The 21931-nt window shown below is 40.7% G+C and overlaps 1 protein-coding gene across 10 annotated transcripts in view; it reads left to right on the forward strand.

Annotated features, from left to right (window-relative positions):
- The window catches only part of TNRC6B (trinucleotide repeat containing adaptor 6B), a 259183-nt gene that overhangs the window by 172083 nt on the left and 65169 nt on the right, over nucleotides 1-21931 (forward strand). For 5 of the 10 annotated variants that reach the window (XM_029206297.1, XM_029206296.1, XM_029206301.1 and 2 more), the window contains 4 exons: nucleotides 907-996; nucleotides 2535-2622; nucleotides 14149-14170; nucleotides 20787-21125. In XM_029206297.1, the coding sequence (XP_029062130.1) occupies nucleotides 907-996; nucleotides 2535-2622; nucleotides 14149-14170; nucleotides 20787-21125 (539 nt within the window). The remainder of the gene's footprint in view (nucleotides 1-906; nucleotides 997-2534; nucleotides 2623-14148; nucleotides 14171-20786; nucleotides 21126-21931) is intronic. The other 5 variants (XM_029206306.1, XM_029206299.1, XM_029206300.1 and 2 more) reach the window with 1 other exon arrangement.

Raw genomic sequence — 21931 nt, forward strand, 5'->3', positions numbered from 1 at the left:
TCATGCCAATAACTAATTCTGATCCAACGTTACAGGGTTCATTTGAGATTTCTCCTTTTCCATTTGGTAACTCCTTTTTTCAGTAGTGAGAAACCTGATTGTCATCATCGTTAATATATTTACTTATTGGTCAATCCCCCATATGTAATGGATCTCCCATCACCACCACCATAGATGCCTTCCCTGCATGGATGCCCTCTTCACCCCTGTTAGGCTCTGATGCAGCATAGAGATGTTTTAAAGCTCCCCAAATGGTACTAATGTGCAGCCAAGATAGAGCACAACCGAATTAGAAGAAAAGTGAACCCCACACTTTCTGATTCATTATTAAGCAAATGGTAGGCTTTTAAGTCAGGCTTGGTTTGGGAAAATAAATTCTTCCTAAGGAAGTGAAATTTAAAGAGAAGACTCAATTCTACCAACACACAGAGTAAAAGATCAGGGTGAAAGCACAGCCTGTCTCCTGGAAAGCTTTGAAAAATATTTGTTTTGGAAATAAATCTGCTTGTAGTGAACATAAATTTCAGTCCCTTTCCCTGAATTACCTGTTTATAGGAAAAAATATTTGAAAAGGTTAGTTGTTTTTTAAAAAGGTGTCTCATTAAAGACTTACTGCTTTATCTTCTGTTTCCAATGTTTGTTTATCACTTGACATTTTGAAATAGTAATGTATAAAAGGGATCACACAATTCTAAAAAAAAAAAAGACTGCTTTTTATTTTTCTACATTGCATTTAAAAAATAAATTTTTAGTTTTGCAACTTAATGCTTTTTAGAGCATTGAATATTTAAACAGGAGATATTCAGGCTGTGGTTGCTCTTTTTCTGTAGTCAGTTTTAGTTTAAAATATGGAAATCAAGTTACAGTAACTGGGTCATGAGGAACCCCATCTTCTTCCATTTGCAGCCAGAGGAAGCGAGAGGCCGTAGGAGCCAAATATAACAGGATCTGTGGCCAGCCTACCTTAGATGGTCAACATCTATCTTGCCAATTTTCGTAAGTCCATTTTCTTAAAGCAGTCCACGGCTGCAAGTGGATTTTCACCAAGAACTTCACACTTAGGCTGATGGCACACAATCTGACTCCAAAGAAATCCAGCCTTAAACCTAAGGAAATTACAATAAAATCTCTTCCTTGATTTTATTTTTGAAGTGTTCATGGAAGTTGCCTTGGAGTATGAATCGTGGACTTTAGGCTTTTGTATATTAATGCCCAGAGATACAGAAGGAGAAAGGGCAGTATTTGTGAATGTAGAAAGAGCCACTGAAAACTTGATATATAGGTAAAGCACTTATTTTTTGTTTATTAGTTCTTGTTTTCTATAAATAAAGCGTTATTTACCTATTCATGAGAGTGTGCCTCAGTGTGGGTCCTCAGTTCCTTTTAGGTAGGTTGAGTGAGTTTCACTCCCCAAACTTGAGTCCTTCAAGGACCATCTTTGTGATCTTTGTCACGTCTGCAAACATTCAACATTTTTCTTTAATTTCTCTGACATTTAATTTAGCCTTTATCTAGGTGATATCTGTGCAACCGTGGACTCGGTGTGTTGGATCACCTAAAATCACAAGTACTGCAGGCAGCATCTGCTCAGAGGTTGGAACTGGGAGCTGGATCCCTAACTCTCCTTCCAGCTCTGAAATTCAATAAGCATGGCATCTGGAGTTTCCTGCCTTGTGGCTACACCACAAGGTTACACCAGTGGTTGTTTATGCATTTTTCCCAGTCAATACATAGAAGTTGACAGCTTTCTATATATATTAGAATATTAGACTATATGTAAGAATATAATATAGAATAGAATAAATATTACATTTTACAGTTATTTTTCAAATGTGAGTTATAAGTTACATTATCTTAGTTTCTTAGGATTCAGCATGTTTCTTCAACTAGATTTTTTTTTATGTTTTATTTTGAGGAGAGCAAAACCTGATGATCTTAATTGTCAAATCACCCAATAGGGAATACATGGGTTTGTAGGACCTTCAATACTGCCTTAAAAACACAAGTAGGAAACATGTAAAACATACAGTGTTAATAATGCAGAAAAAAAATACGGAATTTAGAACATAGGGTTTTATGTTCACCGCTCTGAAGATGTCATGGGAAAACACCTAAGTTATGATAAATACCTGTGTACCAAAACTGAAGTCATGTTCTGCATTATTTGTGAGGACTATTGTCAGAAGCCAACTGGATGTTGTCATATATTCGAATCAGGTTCTTTGCTGAGTGGAAATACATTAATCTCGTGTGTGTGTGTGTGTTTAGGAAGATATTATAAAGGCTCTCTTTAATGGGTTTCTTTAAAACCAAACTTAATGTCATGTTTTGCAAAAGGGGTTACAAACCAAAATAAAGGGGATAACTAAATGTGGTGAGTTTTATGTATCCTCCTAGCTTAAGTAGAATACTGTGCTCTGCTCAGTCAGAGATGAAATGTTTGTTGCCTTGCCTACCATCTATAAGCATTTAATTTGCTACACAGATAGACTGTGGATAGAGATGTTTAACCTTGTGTGACATTACTTTAACAGAGAGAAGGAGCAAGAAAGGGAAGAACAGTTAATGGAAGACAAGAAAAGGAAGAAAGAGGATAAAAAGAAAAAAGAAGCCGCTCAGAAGGTGGGTTTTACCAATTAAAGTCTGCCTTTACGTAGCCAAGCATCTAGAATAAGTAACTGCCTTGGTTTGGATACCTGACAATCTTAATAATGCTACTTGAGGCATTAATTTACTTAAGAGTTTTAAGATTTGAAAGTGGGAGAAAGTTAAAGACCTGCATTTGTTACCATAAAGTAGATGTTAAATTAATGCTATAGCTGATTTTATTGCAAACAACAGTAAATAATACTGAGAAAAGCAAGAGAGTTACCGACACTTAAATGCTTGTACTGTTTCCTTATTTGTGCCATGATTAATCTCCATTTTCTTAAGCTTGTAGAATAACTTTTCAAAGCTTGCCATTTGCCCTGATCTTGTCCTTCTGGTCCACCTACAACATTGTCATTTATATGAGTCTACCTTTTGATAATTCTGTAAAGAAATCTCCCTCAGAGAGGATCTGGTGGGCTTGCTTCATGCTCTGGGGGAGATAGTATTGCACAGCTCTGAGGCATTTGCTTGGGGAAAAAGAGATGCTAAAAGAAAAAAAGACAGAGCTTCCCTGGTGGCGCCGTGGTTGAGAATCAGCCTGCCAGTGTAGGGGACATGGGTTCAAGCCCTGGTCCAGGAAGATCCCACATGCTGCAGAGTGACTAAGCCCGTGCGCCACAACTACTGAGCCTGCGCTCTAGAGCCTGCAAGGCACAACTACTGAGCCCGCGTGCCTAGAACCCGTGCTCCGCAACAAGAGAAGCCACCGCAATGAGAAGCCCGCTCACCACAATGAAGAGTAGCCCCCGCCCTCTGCAACTAGAGAAAGCCCGCGCGCAGCAACAAAGAACCAACACAGCCAAAAATAAATAAATAAGTAAATTTATAAAAAAGACATAGGACTGACAGCTGTCAACTGTCAAGTCTTAGCTGAAGTGTTTGCCTGACAGTGTTGTGGGGAACAGAGAGTGGGTAGACCTCCCCGCCCTGACCCTTCTGCTGAAGAGCGTGCCCCTCTGCCCTGGCCACTGTCTGAGCTAACTTCCCCCACCTCACTGCAGACTCTGGCTCGGCACGGTTGCATCTCTGCCTTTGCAAAGTGCCTGGCAGAATCACTTTGCCTCTAGTTCTTGTTACCACCACCTGAAGCACTTGGGAAGCAGGGCCTCAGTGTGAGGCAGGTTTGAGGGTCCCTGCTGTGGAGCCAGGTTACTGAAGCTAAGTTTATGGAGGGGAAACAGTTACCAGCTTCAGAGGGAACCCTAGATTTAGAAACAGCCTCTAGAAATTCTAACTTAAGGGACACTGCAAGTTACCCCAGCACTGTTGGATAGAGTGTTTCCCATTATTCTGTTCTCTGAATTATTGAAATCATTTGGGAGTGCGGGCACAAAAAAAAACAGTGAAAATATTTTCTGAATTGGATTGCATATGACGCTGCCACATTAAACATGTGAAATGTAATTTATCTTTTCTTCAAGACTTAATTAAAAGGAATATTTATTATTGTTTGGTGCTGTAATAGACTACTGTGCTCTTTAAGGTTTTGTTTGCTTTTAATTGTGTTTCTGGTTCTATTAATAGTGGTGTGCTCACCATCACATCTTCATGCTGTCAGGGTACCTGCTTCTAATCTGAGCTTGTTAGAACTACCTAAAATGACAGTAAAGAGCCTGAATAAAAATGTCAGATGACGACCCAGAGGCTTTTTTTTTTTTTTTTTTTTGTGGTACGTGGGCTTCTCACTGTTGTGGCCTCTCCTGTTGCAGAGCACAGGCTCCAGACGTGCAGGCTCAGCGGCCATGGCTCACGGGCCCAGCTGCTCCACGGCATGTGGGATCTTCCCGGACTGGGGCACGAACCCATGTCCCCTGCATCGGCAGGCAGACTCTCAACCACTGCACCACCAGGGAAGCCCCCAGAGGCTTTTCTTTTATACTTGGTGGATACTGCCACATTCCACGTCATCAAGGTTGTGATGTGAGGGTCCACCAGCTCTAGGGTATCAGGGGCATTGTACCCACATGCAGTGACCTTCCTACAGGAGTGATGGGACAGTGAACCTCAGTGAAGGCTTCCTTCCTTCCTTCCTTCCTCCCTCCCTTCCTTCCTTCCTCCCTCCCTTCCTTCCTTCCTCCCTCCCTCCCTCCCTCCCTCCCTCCCTCCCTCCCTCCCTTCCTTCTTTCGTTCCATTTATGGCTGCCTTGGGTCTTCGTTGCTGCGCATGAGCTTTCTCTGGTTGCAGCAAGTGGAGGCTGCTCTTTGTTGCGGTGCGTGGGCTTCTCATTGCGGTGGCTTCTCTTGTTGTGGAGCACAGGCTCTAGGCGTGCAGGCTTCAACAGTTGTGGCACGCGGGCTCAGTAGTTGTGGCTCATGGGCTCTAGAGCACAGGCTCAGTAGTGGTGGTGCACGGGCTTGCTCTGTGGCATGTGGGATCTTCCCGGACCGGGGCTCAAACCTGTGTCCCCTGCATTGGCAGGCAGATTCTCAACCACTGCGCCACCAGGGAAGCCCCAAGGCTTTCTTCCTTTAGGGCATTCACATTTCATCTACTAAATTGGTACAAAAACTGGATTTTGCAGTCTGGGAATGCGTTATAACCACGCATTCCCACAGACTGCAAAATCCAGTTATAAGCTGGCCCCTGGGGAACCTGAACAAAGGCTGGTTACAAGAAGAGGCCTAATAGAGTGATTGTTTTAGGCAATGTACAGTTCATCCTCATTCTTCACATAGACAACGATGTTTTTTAACCTGAAATGTCAATACTAGAAGTGATTAATAAAATGTGCATCTGTAAACCTTCGTTGTGGATCCTACTAAGAAAAATGATTTAAAATAAAAGATGGTGTGGATTTATTTGAGAGTGAATTGGGATTATTTATGCAGAGGATTTCATATATACAGCTGGACAGTCTCCCCCGTGTATTTGCATCTGCATTAAGAACTGGTTTAAAAGTTACAGCAAAGAGGAAAATCACCATAAATGAAATTTCAAATGGTTAATTATGAACAATAAAAATTCACTCATTTTTGTTCAGAAATGTTCTAGATTGGCTGACACAGGATCTAGGCTTAACACATGGCCTTTGATATTGTTTTATCATACTGAACCATTGTGTAATTTCAGAATTAGATTCTGATTTAGCACTTTTAAGGAGCGAGCACAAAGCTCACCATGTGACTGTCTTAGTGGTTTCTGACCTCACTGTAGAGACAGCACCTCAACTAGGAGGCATAAAATGTGCTATAATGCAAAAGTGGTAGAGAATGTGCCAGAGGTTCTATAATGGGGTCATTCATTCAGTCAGTCAGCAAACGTGCTAAAATGCAAAGAATGGTAGAGAATGTGCCTGAGGTTCTATATTGGGGTCATTCATTCAGTCAGTCAGCAAACATTTGTGGTGCCTCTTCCTAGTGCTTCCACATCTTTCTCTCAGCCTACCCCATTGCTTTACAATCATCTCTTTCTGTCTACCCCATTAGACTGGCTCTTAAGTTTCTCAAGACTTTATTCATATTTGTATTTCCAGTAACTAGGACAGTGCCCAGTGCAAAAGTGTCAAAAAATGTTTGTTTGGGCTTCCCTCATGGCGCACTGGTTGAGAGTCTGCCTGCCGATGCAGGGGACACGGGTTCGTGCCCCAGTCCGGGAAGATCCCACATGCCGCGGAGCAGCTGGGCCCATGAGCCATGCCCGCTGAAGCCTGTGCTTCATGCGCGTCCGGAGCCTGTGCTCCACAACGGGAGAGGCCACAACAGTGAGAGGCCCATGTACCGCAAAAAAAAAAAAAAAAAAAAAAAAAAGTATAATAAGTGAATGGGGATGGCGGAGTCAAGATGGCATACTAGGAGGACGTGGAATTCACATCTCCTCACAACTAGGGCACCTACCAGGCACCAGTGGGGGACCACGGACACCTAAGGGGATGGGAGGAACCCCCAGCAACGGGCTTGCAGGATCTTAGTTCCCAGGCCGGAGGTCGGGCCCGAGCTCCTGTGGTGGGAGCTCCGAGTCCAAACCACTGGACTAACAGAGAACCTCAGACCCCAGGGAATATCAGTCGGAGTGAGGCCTCCCAGAGGTCCTCATCTCAGCACCAGGACGCAGCACTATCCCACTGCCTGCAAACTCCAGTGCTGGACCTCTCAGGCCAAACAACCAGTAAGACAGGAATACAGCACCACCCATCAAAAAAAAAAAAAAAAAAATGAAATGACCAAAAAATGTTACAGACGAAGGAGAAAGGTAAAAACCTACAAGACCAAATGGAGACGAAATAGGCAACCTACCTGAAAAAGAATTCAGAGTAATGGTAGTAAAGATGATCCAAAATCTCAGAAACAGAATGGAGAAAATACAAGAAACATTTAATAAGGATCAAGGAGAACTAAAGAGCAAACAAACAGTGATGAACAACACAGTTACTGAAATTAAAAATACTCTAGAAGGAATCAATAACAGGATAACTGAGGCAGAAGAACGGATAAGTGAGCTGGAAGGTAAAATGGTGGAAATAACTGCCAGGGAGCAGAATAAAGAAAATAGAATGAAAAGAATTGAGGACAGTCTCAGACCCTCTGGGACAACATTAAATGCACCAACATTCGAATTACAGGGGTCCCAGAAGAAGAAGAGAAAAAGAAAGGTACTGAGAAAATATCTGAAGAGATTATAGTGGAAAACTTCCCTAGCATGGGAAAGGAAATAGTCAATCAAGTCCAGGAAGCACAGAGAGTACCATACAGGGTAAACCCAAAGAGAAACACGCCGAGACACATATTAATCAAACTAAATAAAAGAAAAAATATTAAAAGCAGCAAAGAAAAAGCAACAAATAACATGTAAGGGAATCCCTATAAGGTTAACAGCTGATTTTTCAGCAGAAACCCTGCAAGCCAGAGGGAGTGGCAGGACATATTTAAAGTGAGGGAAGGGAAGAACCTACAACCAAGATTACTCTACCCAGCAAGGATCTCATTCAGATTCGATGGAGAAATTAAAACCTTTACAGATAAGCAAAAGTTAAGAGAATTCAGCACCACCAAACCAACTTTACAACAAATGCTAAAGGAACTTCTCTAGGCACGAAACACAGGAGAAGGAAAAGACCTACAATAACAAACCCAAAACAATTAAGAAAATGGTAATAGGAACGTAGATATTGATAATTACCTTAAATGTAAATGGATTAGATGCTCCAACCAAAAGACATAGACTGGCTAAATGGATACAGAAACAAGACCCGTATATATTGCTATCTACGAGAGACCCACTTCAGACCTAGGGGCACATACAGACTGAAAGTGAGGGGATGGAAAAAGATATTCCATGCAAATGGAAATCAAAAGAAAGCTGGAGTAGCAATTCTCATATCAGACAAAATAGACTTTAAAATAAAGACTATTACAAGAGACAAAGAAGGACACTACGTAATGAGCAAGGGATCAATCCAAGAAGAAGATATAACAATTGTAAATATTTATGTTCCCAGCATAGGAGCACCTCAATATATAAGGCAAATGCTAACAGCCATAAAAGGGGAAATTGACAGTAACACAGTCATGGTAGGGGACTTCTAACACCCCACTTTCACCAATGGACAGATCATCCAAAATGAAAACAAATAAGGAAACACAAGCTTTAAATGATACATTAAAAAAGATGGACTTAATTGGTATTTATAGGACATTCCATCCAGAAACAACAGAATACACTTTCTTCTCAAGTGCTCATGGAACATTCTCCAGGAGAGATCATATCTTGGGTCACAAATCAAGCCTTGGTAAATTTAAGAAAACTGAAATCGTATCAAGTATCTTTTCTGACCACAACGCTATGAGACTAGATATCAATTACAGGGAAAAAAATCTGTAAAAAAATACAAAGACGTAAAGGCTAAACAGTACTCTGCTAAATAACCAAGAGATCACTGAAGAAATCAAAGAGGAAATCAAAAAATACCTAGAAACACATGACAGTGAAAACATGACAACCAAAACCTATGGGATGCAGCAAAAGCAGTTCTAAAAGGGAAGTTTATAGCAATACAATCCTACCTCAAGAAACAAACATCTCAAATAAACAACCTAACCTTACACCTAAGGCAACTGGAGAAAGAAGAACAAACTCCAAAGTTAGCAGAAGGAAAGAAATCATAAAGATCAGACTAGAAATAAGTGAAAAACAAATGAAGGAAACAATAGCAAAGATCAATAAAACTAAAAGCTGGCTCTTTGAGAAGATAAACAAAATTGATAAACCATTAGCCAGACTCATCAAGACAAAAAGGGCAAAGACTCAAATCAACAGAATTAGAAATGAAAACGGAAGAGTAACAGCTGACACTGCAGAAATGCAAAGGGTCATGAGAGATTACTACAAGCAACTATATGCCAATAAAATGGACAACCTGGAAGAAATGGATAAATCTTAGAAAAGCACAACCTTCTGAGACTGAACCAGGAAGAAACAGAAAGTATAAACAGACCATTCACAAGCACTGAAATTGAAACTGTGATTAAAAATCTTCCAGCAAACAAAAGCCAAGGACCAGATAACTTCACAGGCAAGTTCTATCAAACATTTAGAGAAAAGCTAACACCTATCCTTCTCAGACTCTTCCAAAATATAGCAGAGGGAGGAACACTCCCAAACTTATTCTACGAGACCACCATCACCCTGGTACCAAAACCAGACAAAGATGTCACAAAAAAAGAGAACTACAGACCAATACCTCTGATGAACATAGGTACAAAAATCCTCAACAAAATACTAGCAGACAGAATCCAACAACATGTTAAAAGGATCATACACCATGATCAAGTGGGATTTATCCCAGGGATGCAAGGATTCTTCAGTATACGCAAATCAGTCAATGTGATACACCATATTAACAACTTGAAGGATAAAAACCATATGATCATCTCAATAGATGCAGAAAAAGCTTTTGACAAAATTCAACATCCATTTATGATAAAAAAAAAAACTCTCCAGAAAGTAGGCATAGAGGGAACCTACGTCAACAGAATAAAGGCCACATATGACAAAGCCACGGGCAACATCGTTCTCAGTGGTGAAAAACTGAAACCATTTCCTCTAAGATCAGGAACAGGACAAGGTGGCCCACTCTCACCACTGTTATTCAACATAGTTTTGGAAGTTTTAGCCACAGCAGTCAGAGAAGAAAAAAAAATAAAAGGAATCCAAATCGGAAAAGAAGTAAAACTGTCACTGTTTGCAGATGACATGATACTATACACAGAGAATCCTAAAGATGCTACCAGAAAACTACTAGAGCTAATCAATGAATTTGGTAGAGTAGCAGGATACAAAATTAATGCACAGAAATCTCTTGCATTCCTATACACTAATGATGAAAAATCTGAAAGAGAAATTAAGGAAACACTCCCATTTACCATTGCAACAAAAAGAATAAAATACCTAGGAATAAACCTATCTAAGGAGACAAAAGATTGTATGCATAAAACTATAAGACACTGATGAAAGAAATTAAAGATGATACAGACAGATGGAGAGAGATATACTATGTTCTTGGATTGGAAGAATCAACACTGTGAAAATGACTATACTACCCAAAGCAATCTGCAGATTCAATGCCATCCCTATCAAACTACCAAGAGCTTTTTCACAGAGCTAGAACAAAAAATTGCACAATTTGTATGGAAACACAAAAGACCGCGAATAGCCAAAACAATCTTGAGAAAGAAAAACGGAGCTGGAGGAATCAGGCTCCCTGACTTCAGACTATACTGCACAGCTACAGTAATCAAGAAAGTATGGCACTGGCACAGAAACAGAAATGTAGATCAATGGAACAGGACAGAAAGCCCAGAGATAAACCCACACGCCTGTGGTCACCTTATCTTTGATAAAGGAGGCAAGAATATACAATGTAGAAAAGACAGCCTCTTCAATAAGTGCTGTTGGGAAAACTGGACAGCTACATGTAAAAGAATGAAATTAGAACACTCCCTAACACCATACACAAAAATAAACTCAAAATGGATTAAAGACCTAAATATAAGGCCAAACAGTATAAAACTCTTAGAGGAAAACATAGGCAGAACACTCTGTGACATATATCACAGCAAGATCCTTTTTGGCCCACCTCCTAGAGAAATGGAAATAAAAACAAAAATAAACAAATGAGACCTGATGAAACTTAAAAGCTTTTGCCCAGCAAAGGAAACCATAAGCAAGACAAAAAGACAACCCTCAGAATGGGAGAAAATATTTGCAAATGAAGCAACCAACAAAGGATTAATTTCCAAAATATACAAGTAGCTCATGCAGCTCAATATTAAAAAAACAAACAACCCAAAGCACAAATGGGCAGAAGACCTAAATACACATTTCTCCAAAGAAGATATACAGATAGCCAACAAACACATGAAAAGATGCTCAACATGACTAATCATTAGAGAAACGCAAATCAAAACTGCAATGAGCTATCACCTCACACCGGTCAGAATGGCCATCATCAAAAAATCTACAAAGAATAAATGCTGGAGAGGTTGTGAAGAAAAAGGAACCCTCTTGCACTGTTGGTGGGAATGTAAGTTGGTACAGCCACTATGGAGAACAGTATGGAGGTTCCTTAAAAAATAAAAATAGAACTACCATGTGACCAAGCAATCCCACTACTGGGCACATACCCTGAGAAAACCATAATTCAAAAAGAATCATGTACCATAGTGTTCATTGCAGCACTATTTACAATAGCCAGGACATGGAAGCAACCTAAGTGTCCATCGACAGATGAATGGATAAAGAAGATGTGGCACATATATACAATGGAATATTACTCAGCTATAAAAAGAAACAAAATTGAGTTATTTGTAGTGAGGTGGATGGACCTAGAGTCTGTCATACAGAGTGCAGTAAGTCAGAAGGAGAAAAACAAATACCATATGCTAACACATATTATATGGAATCTTAATAAAAAAGGTTCTGATGAACCTAGGGGCAGGACAGGAATAAAGACACAGACGTAGAGAATGGACTTGAGGACACAGGGAGGGGGAAGGTAAACTGGGACGAAGTGAGAGAGTAGTATTGACATATATACAGTACCAAATGTAAAATAGATAGCTAGTGAGAAGCAGCTGCATGGCACAGGGAGATCAGCTCCGTGCTTTGCGACCACCTAGAGGGGTGGGATAAGGAGGGTGGGAGGGAGATGCAAGAGGGAGGGGATATGGGGATATACGTATGCATATAGCTGATTCACTTTTTTATACAGCAGAAACTAGCAAAACACTGTAAAGCATTTATACTCTGATAAAGATGTTTAAAAAAAAAAAGAAAAAAAGAAGTGAATGGTCGGGACTTCCCTAGTGGCACAGTGGTTAAGAATCCGCCTGCCAGTGCAGGGGACATGGGTTCAATCCCTGGTCTGGGAAGATCCGACATGCTGTGGAGCAAGTAAGCCCGTGCGCCACAACTATTGAGCCTGCACTCTAGAGCCTGTGTGCTGCAACTACTAAAGCCTGTGTGCCTAGAGCCCATGCTCCACAATAAGAGAAGCCACTGCAGTGAGAAGCCCGAGCACCGCAACGAAGACTAGCCCCCACTCGCAGCAATGAAGACCCAACACAGCCATAAATACATACATACATACATACATACATACATAAATGTATTTAAAAAAATAAGTGAATGGTCAAGAATGGATGCTGGCAACATAATTTTCCTGAAGAACTGACTTTTATTTAGCTAAATTAAGTTTTTTTCTACATAGAAATTAAGCACGAGCTTCTTTTCCTTTATGCTCAGTGGTTATGGCGGTTTGCTCTTTCTAGAACCATCCCTGAGTAAACTGTTAGATTTCACTCATGAGAGAGGTGTCAGAGAAGGATTTCACTCACATTCGTTAGTCTGCTGCTGCTAAAGAATCATTGTTTAGCGTTGGCAGAACATATGTTTTGATCATCCAGCTTTTCACCGTCTGGGGGCAGCTCTTTTTAACAGAACCCACATTATAAGACACATTTGACATTAGTTGGGTTTGTTGCTTACAGCTAGGGAAGGCATTGACTTCCTGTATAACTGATCTTCCAAATGGCATTGTGAGAAGTATTTACAGTGGTATAAATCTTCAGTTGCCTTAAGGAATTGGTATGTGGATACAAATCAGTTCATTCTTCGATATGTGTGGGCTTATAGAAAAATTATACAGTAGAATTGAGCTCTGTAACAGTTAGTACTGGGAAACACATTCATTTTAAGAGGCTGCCTACCACAGAATCAGTACAGCAGAATTAGCTTGTCTTTTAATGCAAGAATGTAAGAAACACTCCAGGAGGTCATCCAAGTGGATTGTTTTAACTCAGTGGTGTGCTGGAATCCGTTTTGAAGGGGCTGGTTAGCCACAGGACAGACCTTCCAAAGATGACCATGTTTTCATGAACACCCAAAGCAGTAACTTAGTATGATTGCCAGCCACAAATAATTAAACCTCTTCTATATGAATATTTTTGTTACAGAAGTCGGAGGACTAATATAAAAATATTTTTTGGAAGATTAACAGTTGGGAAAAGGGGGTCAAAATAACCCATGATCTCAATAATGTGATTTAACCCCTATTGGAATTCTGGTGCATTTCCTTTGGAATATTTTTCTTATTCATGACCTTTTGTGGTTTTGCTTAAATATTATAGGGCATGTATAATTAGATGCTCTCCTTTATTTTCCCCTCTTAATAGCAGAAGCAGTTTTCCGTGTGGCTCCTAGTCGTCATTTCCAAACTCTCCAAAAACCCATTATTATATTCAGCATATCCAACCTTTTAAGTTAGTCACTTCCAGAAATGTATTAGTTACTATATAAAGAAATACTTTCAACAAAGCAGTCTGTATTTGTTCAAAATCTATATATTTCAATCTTATTGAATATTTCTGTTTCACATTATTTTCTATAAACTTTGATGATAATAGCAGTTATTAAGCATTGGTGTAGGATATCTGATTTAATCCTTACAGCATCCTTTTCTGCAAAGGAGATACTGTTATTATCTTCATTCAAAAGGTAAATTAAAAACTGAGATCGCGTAGCCAGGAAGTGGCATAGCTTGGTTTTGAATCCAGCTTTCCTACCGTGATCTCTGATGCCTCTGAGTATGGCCCCTTAAACTTTGCTTTCTAGATTTGAAGTCACGTGTTTGAGTCCATACTCACAGGTAAATCTTTTTGTCTCTGTAGTTAATTTTGTTTCTGGGCCTCATCCATTTGCTTTTCTCTAGTCATTGCAGTCCGAATGGGAAATAGCATTCCCAGTGCAAGGACCTCATTTAACGAGAGCGGAATGCTTTTTTGTCTTAAGTTTTAGAATCTTTCATAATGATGGTCGTGTAAGTTATAGCTGGACGTATGGCCATTGTCTTTAGAAGGATGTCTGAACTGACTTTTTCTGAATTTTAGGTATGCCTATGTATCTGACACCTTGAATTACTAATATCAGAATTAAAGTAGTCTTACAATACAATACAGAATTAGAAAGCAAGTCTCATTTACTCACGTCTCTTTATTTTGCAGGTCACGGAACAAAAAACCAAAGGTAAGATTTTTTTTTTTTTCCTTTTTAGATTTATGCTCTTTTGTGTTTAGATTTTACACTTTGCTGACTCAGCCTCCAGTCCACTTGATTCGTGACAGTGGGTGTAGAGTAATTAAATTTGGCTGTTTGCAGTCACTGAAGAGCAGTAATGACAAATTAAAAGTACTTAGTGTTTCTAGTTGGCCTTACATTTTTTGGGAGGGAAGAGAGATTAGACAGTGTAATACCTTGTTTTGAAAGTAAAGAGGTCCTGATCTTGAACTGAACCTTTTCAAAATTTTTCTTAGAACAATAGCAAAGGCAACACACTGGTCCCTGCTTTACAGATGGGTTGTTAACCACCTTGCAGAGGGTTATTAACCACCTTGATCCATGATAGGCATTGAGCCTGAAAATGAGTGTTACATTTAGGATGCTCACACTGTCTTCTGAACTAGAGCCTGGAATATGCTTTTGAAAAAGATAATGCACTTTAACTCTTACAAAATTGTGATGTGTTGTAAACAGAAGCAGATGTCCCTGAGGTCCTTCTCGACCTCTAACGGTCTGCGTGTATTCAGTTCTTTCTCTTTTGTTCATTTTGATTATGCAGTCTTGCGTAATCAGTGGTCCTACTTTTGGTCAGTTCTCCTTAAGAATGGGAGACTTAATTCCTTGAGATCAGTGTTGTAACTCCTAACCTCACCCACTTAAATATGTTGTTCTCTGCTAGCATATGCACTAGAATCATTTGCATAGACTTGTCAAGACACGCAAGCCCAGTCTCCTCCCAAACCTTCATGGTCCCAGGCCACAGCCCTAGCAGATCGATGTAGGGAAGCTCTGCAGGGTGACCACAGTATATGCCCCAAGTTGAGGACCACTGCCCTGGATGAAGGGAATCAGATGTGATTATAACATGAGGGAAGAAAATGGTCATGGAGAGGCCAAGGCTTGATGGGAGGTTCTCTAATGACTGATTTCTAAATTGTTTTGTTTCGTTTTATTGGACCACCAGGCCAAAGTATGTCACACAGTGGTGGAAGACTAATAAAGATGGTACTAGTTTCTTAGGAAACTTAGTTCTGGAAAACTAAAAAATTCTCAGATGAGTAGACATTACTGTCATATATTTCTAATCAAAAAGCATTTCAAAGAGAATATAGTCTGGAACTTTGTAGTGATTTATAAAATAAACTGAGAGAAACTACTATTAGCTGTAATTATTTTAATTGGTTAGAACAGTGTTCTCCCCTTGTACTTCCAGCCAGTTTCTAACCCAGAGGTAGGCATTATTTTGGAAGTAGCTCTATAAATTACTTGTTTGAAATATAAATTATACTTTACCATAGAAATAGAGTTATTGATAGTAGAACAGTGTCCATATTTTCTAAACCAGTATACTGTCTAGGAAAGGATTTTGGCATATAAGTATATTTATAGGACTTTTTGATGATTTATGAGGACAACAGATGAGAAAATTGGCATTTTCCTAAGAAATCCAGACTCTGTGGTTGCTGGAACACAGTGGTTGGGTTCCTGGGCCTGGCCACAGTTCTTAATACTTGTGACTCCAAGGACCAGCTGAGCTGTCGAAATAAGCTGCTCTGTACGTTAAGTGGTATTTCTATTGGAAAACTGAAAATCCGTTAGAGTTTTCTTTCTTTTTTTTTATTTGTACCAGGTCTCTTCTCAGAATCACATTCCTCTTTTCTCTGCCAAAGCCTTAAAAATTAAACTTTTTTTTTTTTACTTACTACCAAAGTTTCCCTCCATTTAGGGTTTTTCTCATACCTACCATAAAATGGAATACAGTTTCACAGTTTCCATACTCCCCTATCGCCACCACCCTCCCACTCAAAAATTAAAATAATCCTGAAGTGAGCTGAGAGCCTGTTTTGGGTCTCATAAGGGATTTAATTGTTAGAACTGGGGAATAAAAATTATCCCTGAGGTATGTTAGACCGTAAGTAGAAGGAGGCCCTGATTTTTCTACCTTTTTTATCCCGTTTTACAGCCACATCTTCATCTTTGTTTGCAAGAGCCTGCCCAAATCCCATTTTTCTTCCCTCAGCTGATGTTTCTGGGTCCTATTCCCCTTCCCAAAGATGGTGCCTGCCTCAGGCAGCCTCCCCTTAACTCTGAATCCACCTCTCTTTCCCCAACAGACCCTATATAAAAAAAAAGACTGTGTTGGTGCCAAGTCTCTGGTTGTACAGAGGACTGAAGTAAGGTTTGTCCGTATTTCAGAGAAAAAGTAAATTCAGCATATATTCTTTATTTTCCATCATTTAAAAAAAGTGAGAATTTTGGAGAAAACAGGACAGGGCTTTCAAGTGGAGGTTAGGTGAAGCCATGGGCCAGAGCTGGGCCTGCTATTCAAGTAGCAAATAACTAAAAGGCACTTAAGGTAGAAGCTGACCTCCTCCTTTGTTGGGTGTTGGTCTTGGAATTGGAAAAGTTTGTGGGATTGATGTAATAGACCAGATTTAACAGGGGTGAAGGGCATGATTAGGATTGAAGAAATAGACTATGTAATGGAAGAGTTTGGACATAACCATTTAGCATTGTTAAAAAGATGTTAGATCTTAGGGTGACGGTTGGCTTAATGGAAGTTATCAGTGTGAAATAACCGATTTGTAGAAACTAACATGACCTTAAGCTACATTACTGGAAATACAGTATCTAGGCAGGGATTCACAGTTCCTATAATGGGCACCACTCTGTGCAAAGGAACAGAGGTCAACCTCTATGGACCATGAAGAGTTTGGGCCAGAATGGTCAAGGAATTTGAACCTGTGTCCCCTCTGGGAGGGTTAAATACTGGAAGGGGGTGGCGAGTGTTTAACTCCCAAGGAATGCTTCCCACATGGGGAAGCTCTGGTAACTATCTTCAAAGATTTGAAGGGCTCTGGTGCCTGACACTTAGCAGTTCCTTGGTAAATGTCTGTTGGTGAGTCAAAGCAACAGGGAAAAGCTTCCAGCTCAATATAAATTAAAATTTTTAGATACTGCTGTCCAAAGCAGTAATTCATAACCTTTACCCAGTTTGGACACAGCAGAGAAACAGCACTTTCCCATCAGCATACCTGAGGAGGTGGACCACTGTTGTACAGTGGCCACAACTCTGGCTTTTGAGTCCATTCCAGAAGTCATATTACAGTGGGTGCATGGTGCTGCGTGCACTGAATAACCTTGGGTCTACTCTGATTGATTAATATTTGAGGTAGGCTTTCTCCCCCCGAGGTCCAACTAGTGCCCATTAGAATGACAGCGAAATCACTAGTGATTTAACGAGGAGAGAAGCTTCCAGGGAGACAGTCTGGACAAAAGCCAGTGTGCATTGAGTATGGGGAGTAAGTGGAAGGTAAAGAAATGGAGACAGTGCTTAGAGGTTACCGAACAGTGTTGAGTGTGTGTCAGCCACTCTGTGTGTCATCAGTCTTTGAGATTTTTTTGTATTGCATTGTAACTCATTATTATTCACCAAGAAAATTTTCAGTCTAAAATAATGTCTTCTCTAGAGCTTGTTTGTATTTTAACTGCTACTTTTAAAACATTTCTAGAGGGGTTTTTTGTTTGTTTTTGTTTATTTGTTTGTTTTTGATGTTTGGTACCATCAAGGTATTTAAAGAATAAAAATTAATTAAAAAACCAAAACAAAAAGGTGTTGAAAGAAAATAGTTTGTATTGGTCCTACCCGTATCGGAATTTTCTTAAAGAATACCTTTAATCTGAAAAAGAATCTTATTGAAGTTTTTCAGAAATAGAGGCAATTAGAAGTTCAGACTGTAAGATGAGAATGGTATTAAATAATGGCAGCAGGGAAGGGGAAAAGATTCAATCATTAGAGTAAGTAAATGGCTTTTGGTGGTAAATGAATGGAAATTAGAAAATAGGATACCCAGCATTTTTCACGTCTTTATTTCCCTGATGCAGAGATCATGTTTAAGCCACAGACTTTCTCTCTGGAAAATAAGAAACTGTGCCCTTATTTTGAGCAGCTCATCTTTAGAAATATTTGCACCACAAGCTATTAAAATCACTAAGGTTCAGAAGAGAAGAGAGAGGGCCCAAAAAGTAATTCAGACTTAATCATAATTTCCCTCTCCTCTGTTACTGCCTGATTTTCTGGAGCATGACGTGGCACACACACTGATTCTGATGTCTCTAGTTGGACTTTCAGAAGCAGGTCGGATTGGGCATCCTGCCCAACAGCTGCATTGCCCTCCAGTTAGTGCCTAGAGTTGTGACTGGCTTTTAAATGTTTAAAATTCTTGAATTTACAGAAAGATGTAATTTAAAAAAAAAAACAACAATAAGAATTCATTCAAGTCCTGAAACAGTTTGCGCTTAACATGTATCACAGGCAGGCTTAGACTGTGTCCTAGAGTTTTGAATGGCTAATCTCCCAGAATAGAGCACCATGTTGCAAGGAGAGTGGTCAAGCGGTGGTCCTGTTTAACAATGACTTCATCGTTTATGATCCATTCTACCTCTGACGTGATGGTGGGAAAATGCCTTGAGGAGCTTTTGCAGGGAATCTTGCACAATACACAGTACCCACCAGATTTCTTTGGTTATGCTATGAATGTTGTAAAGTTAGTCGAACTGATGTTCAGATCTCAGCTCTGTAGACTCTCCTTACCATGTCTTACTCTATTTTAGAGAAATGAGGGAAGGCATGTAACAAACCTGGTTACCTTAAAGTGGAGATTCTAGCCCTCTTATAGAAGGGTAGCCTTGCAGAAGCATAACTCCTTCTGTCCTAAAAACTCGTTGGGAAGAATCCCGCCAGCCTTTGTCAGCTTCTTGTTTATTCTCATAATAAGAGGAAAGGGGATTGGGAATGCCATGTGCTACGGAATCCTCCAGGCACAGATAGAAAATGAATCATTAAATAATTCATCTTTATTCATTCATTATCAGTTATCCACTGGCTGTTATAAGTCATGCAAAGGGTACTATATTAATAATATTAGATAATGACCAATTTATTTTCTTAAGAAATGTTTATTTATTCATTCATTCATTCATTTATCCTCTGACCTCCCTTCCTTACTAGGAGGCCCAGAACTGCCTCATGATTGACTAAGGTTAGACCCAAGCATTGCTTTGCAGTTAGTTCAGGCTCCTACTCTTTTTTTTCCTGTCACTCACAGTACTCACCAATGTCCAGTGGGTATAGATTGGGCCCCCTGATTTCTGATGATGTACCTCTCTCCTCATAAAGGACCCAGTTCAACGAGCAACATGCTGGCCCAACATCATTTCAGCAGTTAGAGCAATACTGCCACCAGGGCTGGCCCTAACATGACTCTGGGTGTCAAGGATTTGGGCCTCAGGATCATCTGAATTACCAGTCTCAATGATTGTTTCTGTATTGCTGCCAGCCTGCATTTGCCAGGTGGATATTCTTGGAAAGGGTGGCAATATTTTGGTAAGATGAAGCAAGGGAGGTGCAGATCCAGAGGAACATTTTCTGTAGGGTGGAGGGGAAGCCAAGGGGTCCTGCAGAGCTTCACGGTCGTCTCAATGTTCCAGTACTTCCTGTTTGCCATTGTAAAAGTGAGGGAAAACCTTAAGTATTTAAAGTAAATAGGAAAACTATCTACATTTTGAAATTTTTATTTTAAATGAACAGTTGAAAAAACACACACAAGGTCCACTTAATTTTTTTTTTGGACAAAAGCAAAAAGATAACATTTCTAATGTTTACACAGAGTGCCAAGAGTCTTTGAGTTCAGGTGGCTGTAGAAACCAAAACCAAGTTGATTTTGTGATTCTCTAGGCCTGGGGTTCCCTGTAGGGGTCTACTCTGTGCCAGGCCCTGAGAAAAAAAGATGAAAGATTCCTGCCATTGAGGAACTTCTGGCATGGTGGGAAGAAGGGTCTGTAAATGGAGAATGTCAGTATAACCGGTTCATTCAGTGGTACAGAGATGGACAGCATGTTCCAGGAGCCCAAATGAAGGGTGCGTAGCCTACCTAGTCCAGGGATTTGGGGGAAATTTTCTCAGAGGCCAGTCTTTCAGAATGTGGATGAAGGGAAAGGGCCCTTGGGCTGAGAGCCTTGAACCTTTACCATGGGTTTTATGTGGGGTTTGTATGCATCCTTAGACCTTCTAGGCAGCGCACTGTTGATTTAGGGGAGTGAATGGTGCTTGCTTCCCTCTCCTCCTTAGTTAATGGAATGTAATTCCATGATACCGCAGTCTTTGAATCCTTGTTGCCCTTACCGTACCTTCGGTAAACTGAAGATGCTGGGGAATCTGAAGACCATGTCCCTCAGAGTTGGGTGAAAGAAGAGTTGTCTTATTAGAATTGGTCTCACGGAAGCTTTCTTAAAAATAATCTTCAGGGCTTCCCTGGTGGCGCAGTGATTGAGTCCGCCTGCCGATGCAGGGGACACGGGTTCGTGCCCCGGTCTGGGAGGATCCCACATGCCGCGGAGCAGCTGGGCCCGTTAGCCATGGCCACTGAGCCTGCGTGTCCAGAGCTTGTGCTCCGCTATGGGAGAGGCCACAACAGTGAGAGACCCGCGTACCGCAAAAAAAAAAATAATAATTAAAAAAAATAATAATCTTCAGAAAAATGAATTTGATCTCAAAGGCTGTTTCCCAATCTCTCTCTTTCAGTGCCCGAAGTGACGAAACCAAGTTTAAGCCAACCAACGGCCGCCAGCCCAATTGGCAGCTCTCCATCGCCACCAGTCAATGGTGGCAACAATGCCAAAAGGGTGGCAGTGCCGAACGGACAACCGCCAAGCGCCGCCCGCTACATGCCTCGGGAGGTGCCGCCGCGATTCCGTTGCCAGCAGGACCACAAAGTGTTACTAAAACGTGGGCAGCCTCCTCCACCGTCCTGCATGCTCCTCGGGGGCGGGGCAGGGCCTCCTCCCTCCACAGCGCCCGGAGCAAACCCCAACGCACAAGTGACAGGAGCGCTGCTGCAGAGCGAGGGTGGGACCGCACCAGGTGAGGAGCCTAATGCAGGTGAACGGGAGGCACAGCGGCTGCAGGGAGTGAGCATGTCGCTTGTGTTGCCCATGTAAAGTCCACGTTAACTATATAGACGCTTGGGGTTACTCAAAAGATGGGGGAGGAGCCCAGTGTGAGATGTGTACCAGCATCTCTCTCCTGAAACTGGGTTTTGGTGTCCAGTGAGTGTGTGTGGTCTTGGCCTGAGCGTCTAATGTCGCTGTTGTTTTTCCTCTCTATTTGGGGCCTTTTTTCCTCCTCAGACAAGAGCATTACAGTTCGAGCCTCCGTAGTCCCAGCTTCCCCCACAGGTGTGTGCTCAGGGGGTGATGGAAGTGAAGCTAGTGCAGAGGCTGGTTCTGAATCTTAGACTCCCGTGTTTACGTTCCTGGAATGCCGGGAGAATAGAGAGAATGGTCTCTTAGATGATAATGTAGAATCTTGGGAGGATCCCACCTTATACCATTCTTTTATTAGATTTTTAAAATCAGTATTTCTTTAGAGAGCCCTGGATTTTGAGCTTTGTTAAAAGCTGTATGTAGATATAAGGGATCTTTAGCTGAAGGATCCTACTGGAAGTTTTGAGAGTTTTTAATAGATGAATACTAAACAGCTAACAGTAAAGAACTTCCAGGTGCCATCCCCCCCTTTTTTTTTTTAAAGCTTGTTAACAGATTTCCATGTATTCTTAAAATATTTTTTGAGACTAAATTAAAATTCAGAGCTTGAAGACCATCAGGCAAGGACAATGGGCTGGTGGTTGTTAATGACAGGACGCTTTATTCTAGTTCTGATTTGAACAT

Source organism: Monodon monoceros, unplaced genomic scaffold, assembly GCF_005190385.1.
Source record: "Monodon monoceros isolate NGI ecotype Baffin Bay Population unplaced genomic scaffold, NGI_Narwhal_1 Super_Scaffold_6, whole genome shotgun sequence".
Classification (NCBI taxonomy): domain Eukaryota; kingdom Metazoa; phylum Chordata; class Mammalia; order Artiodactyla; family Monodontidae; genus Monodon; species Monodon monoceros.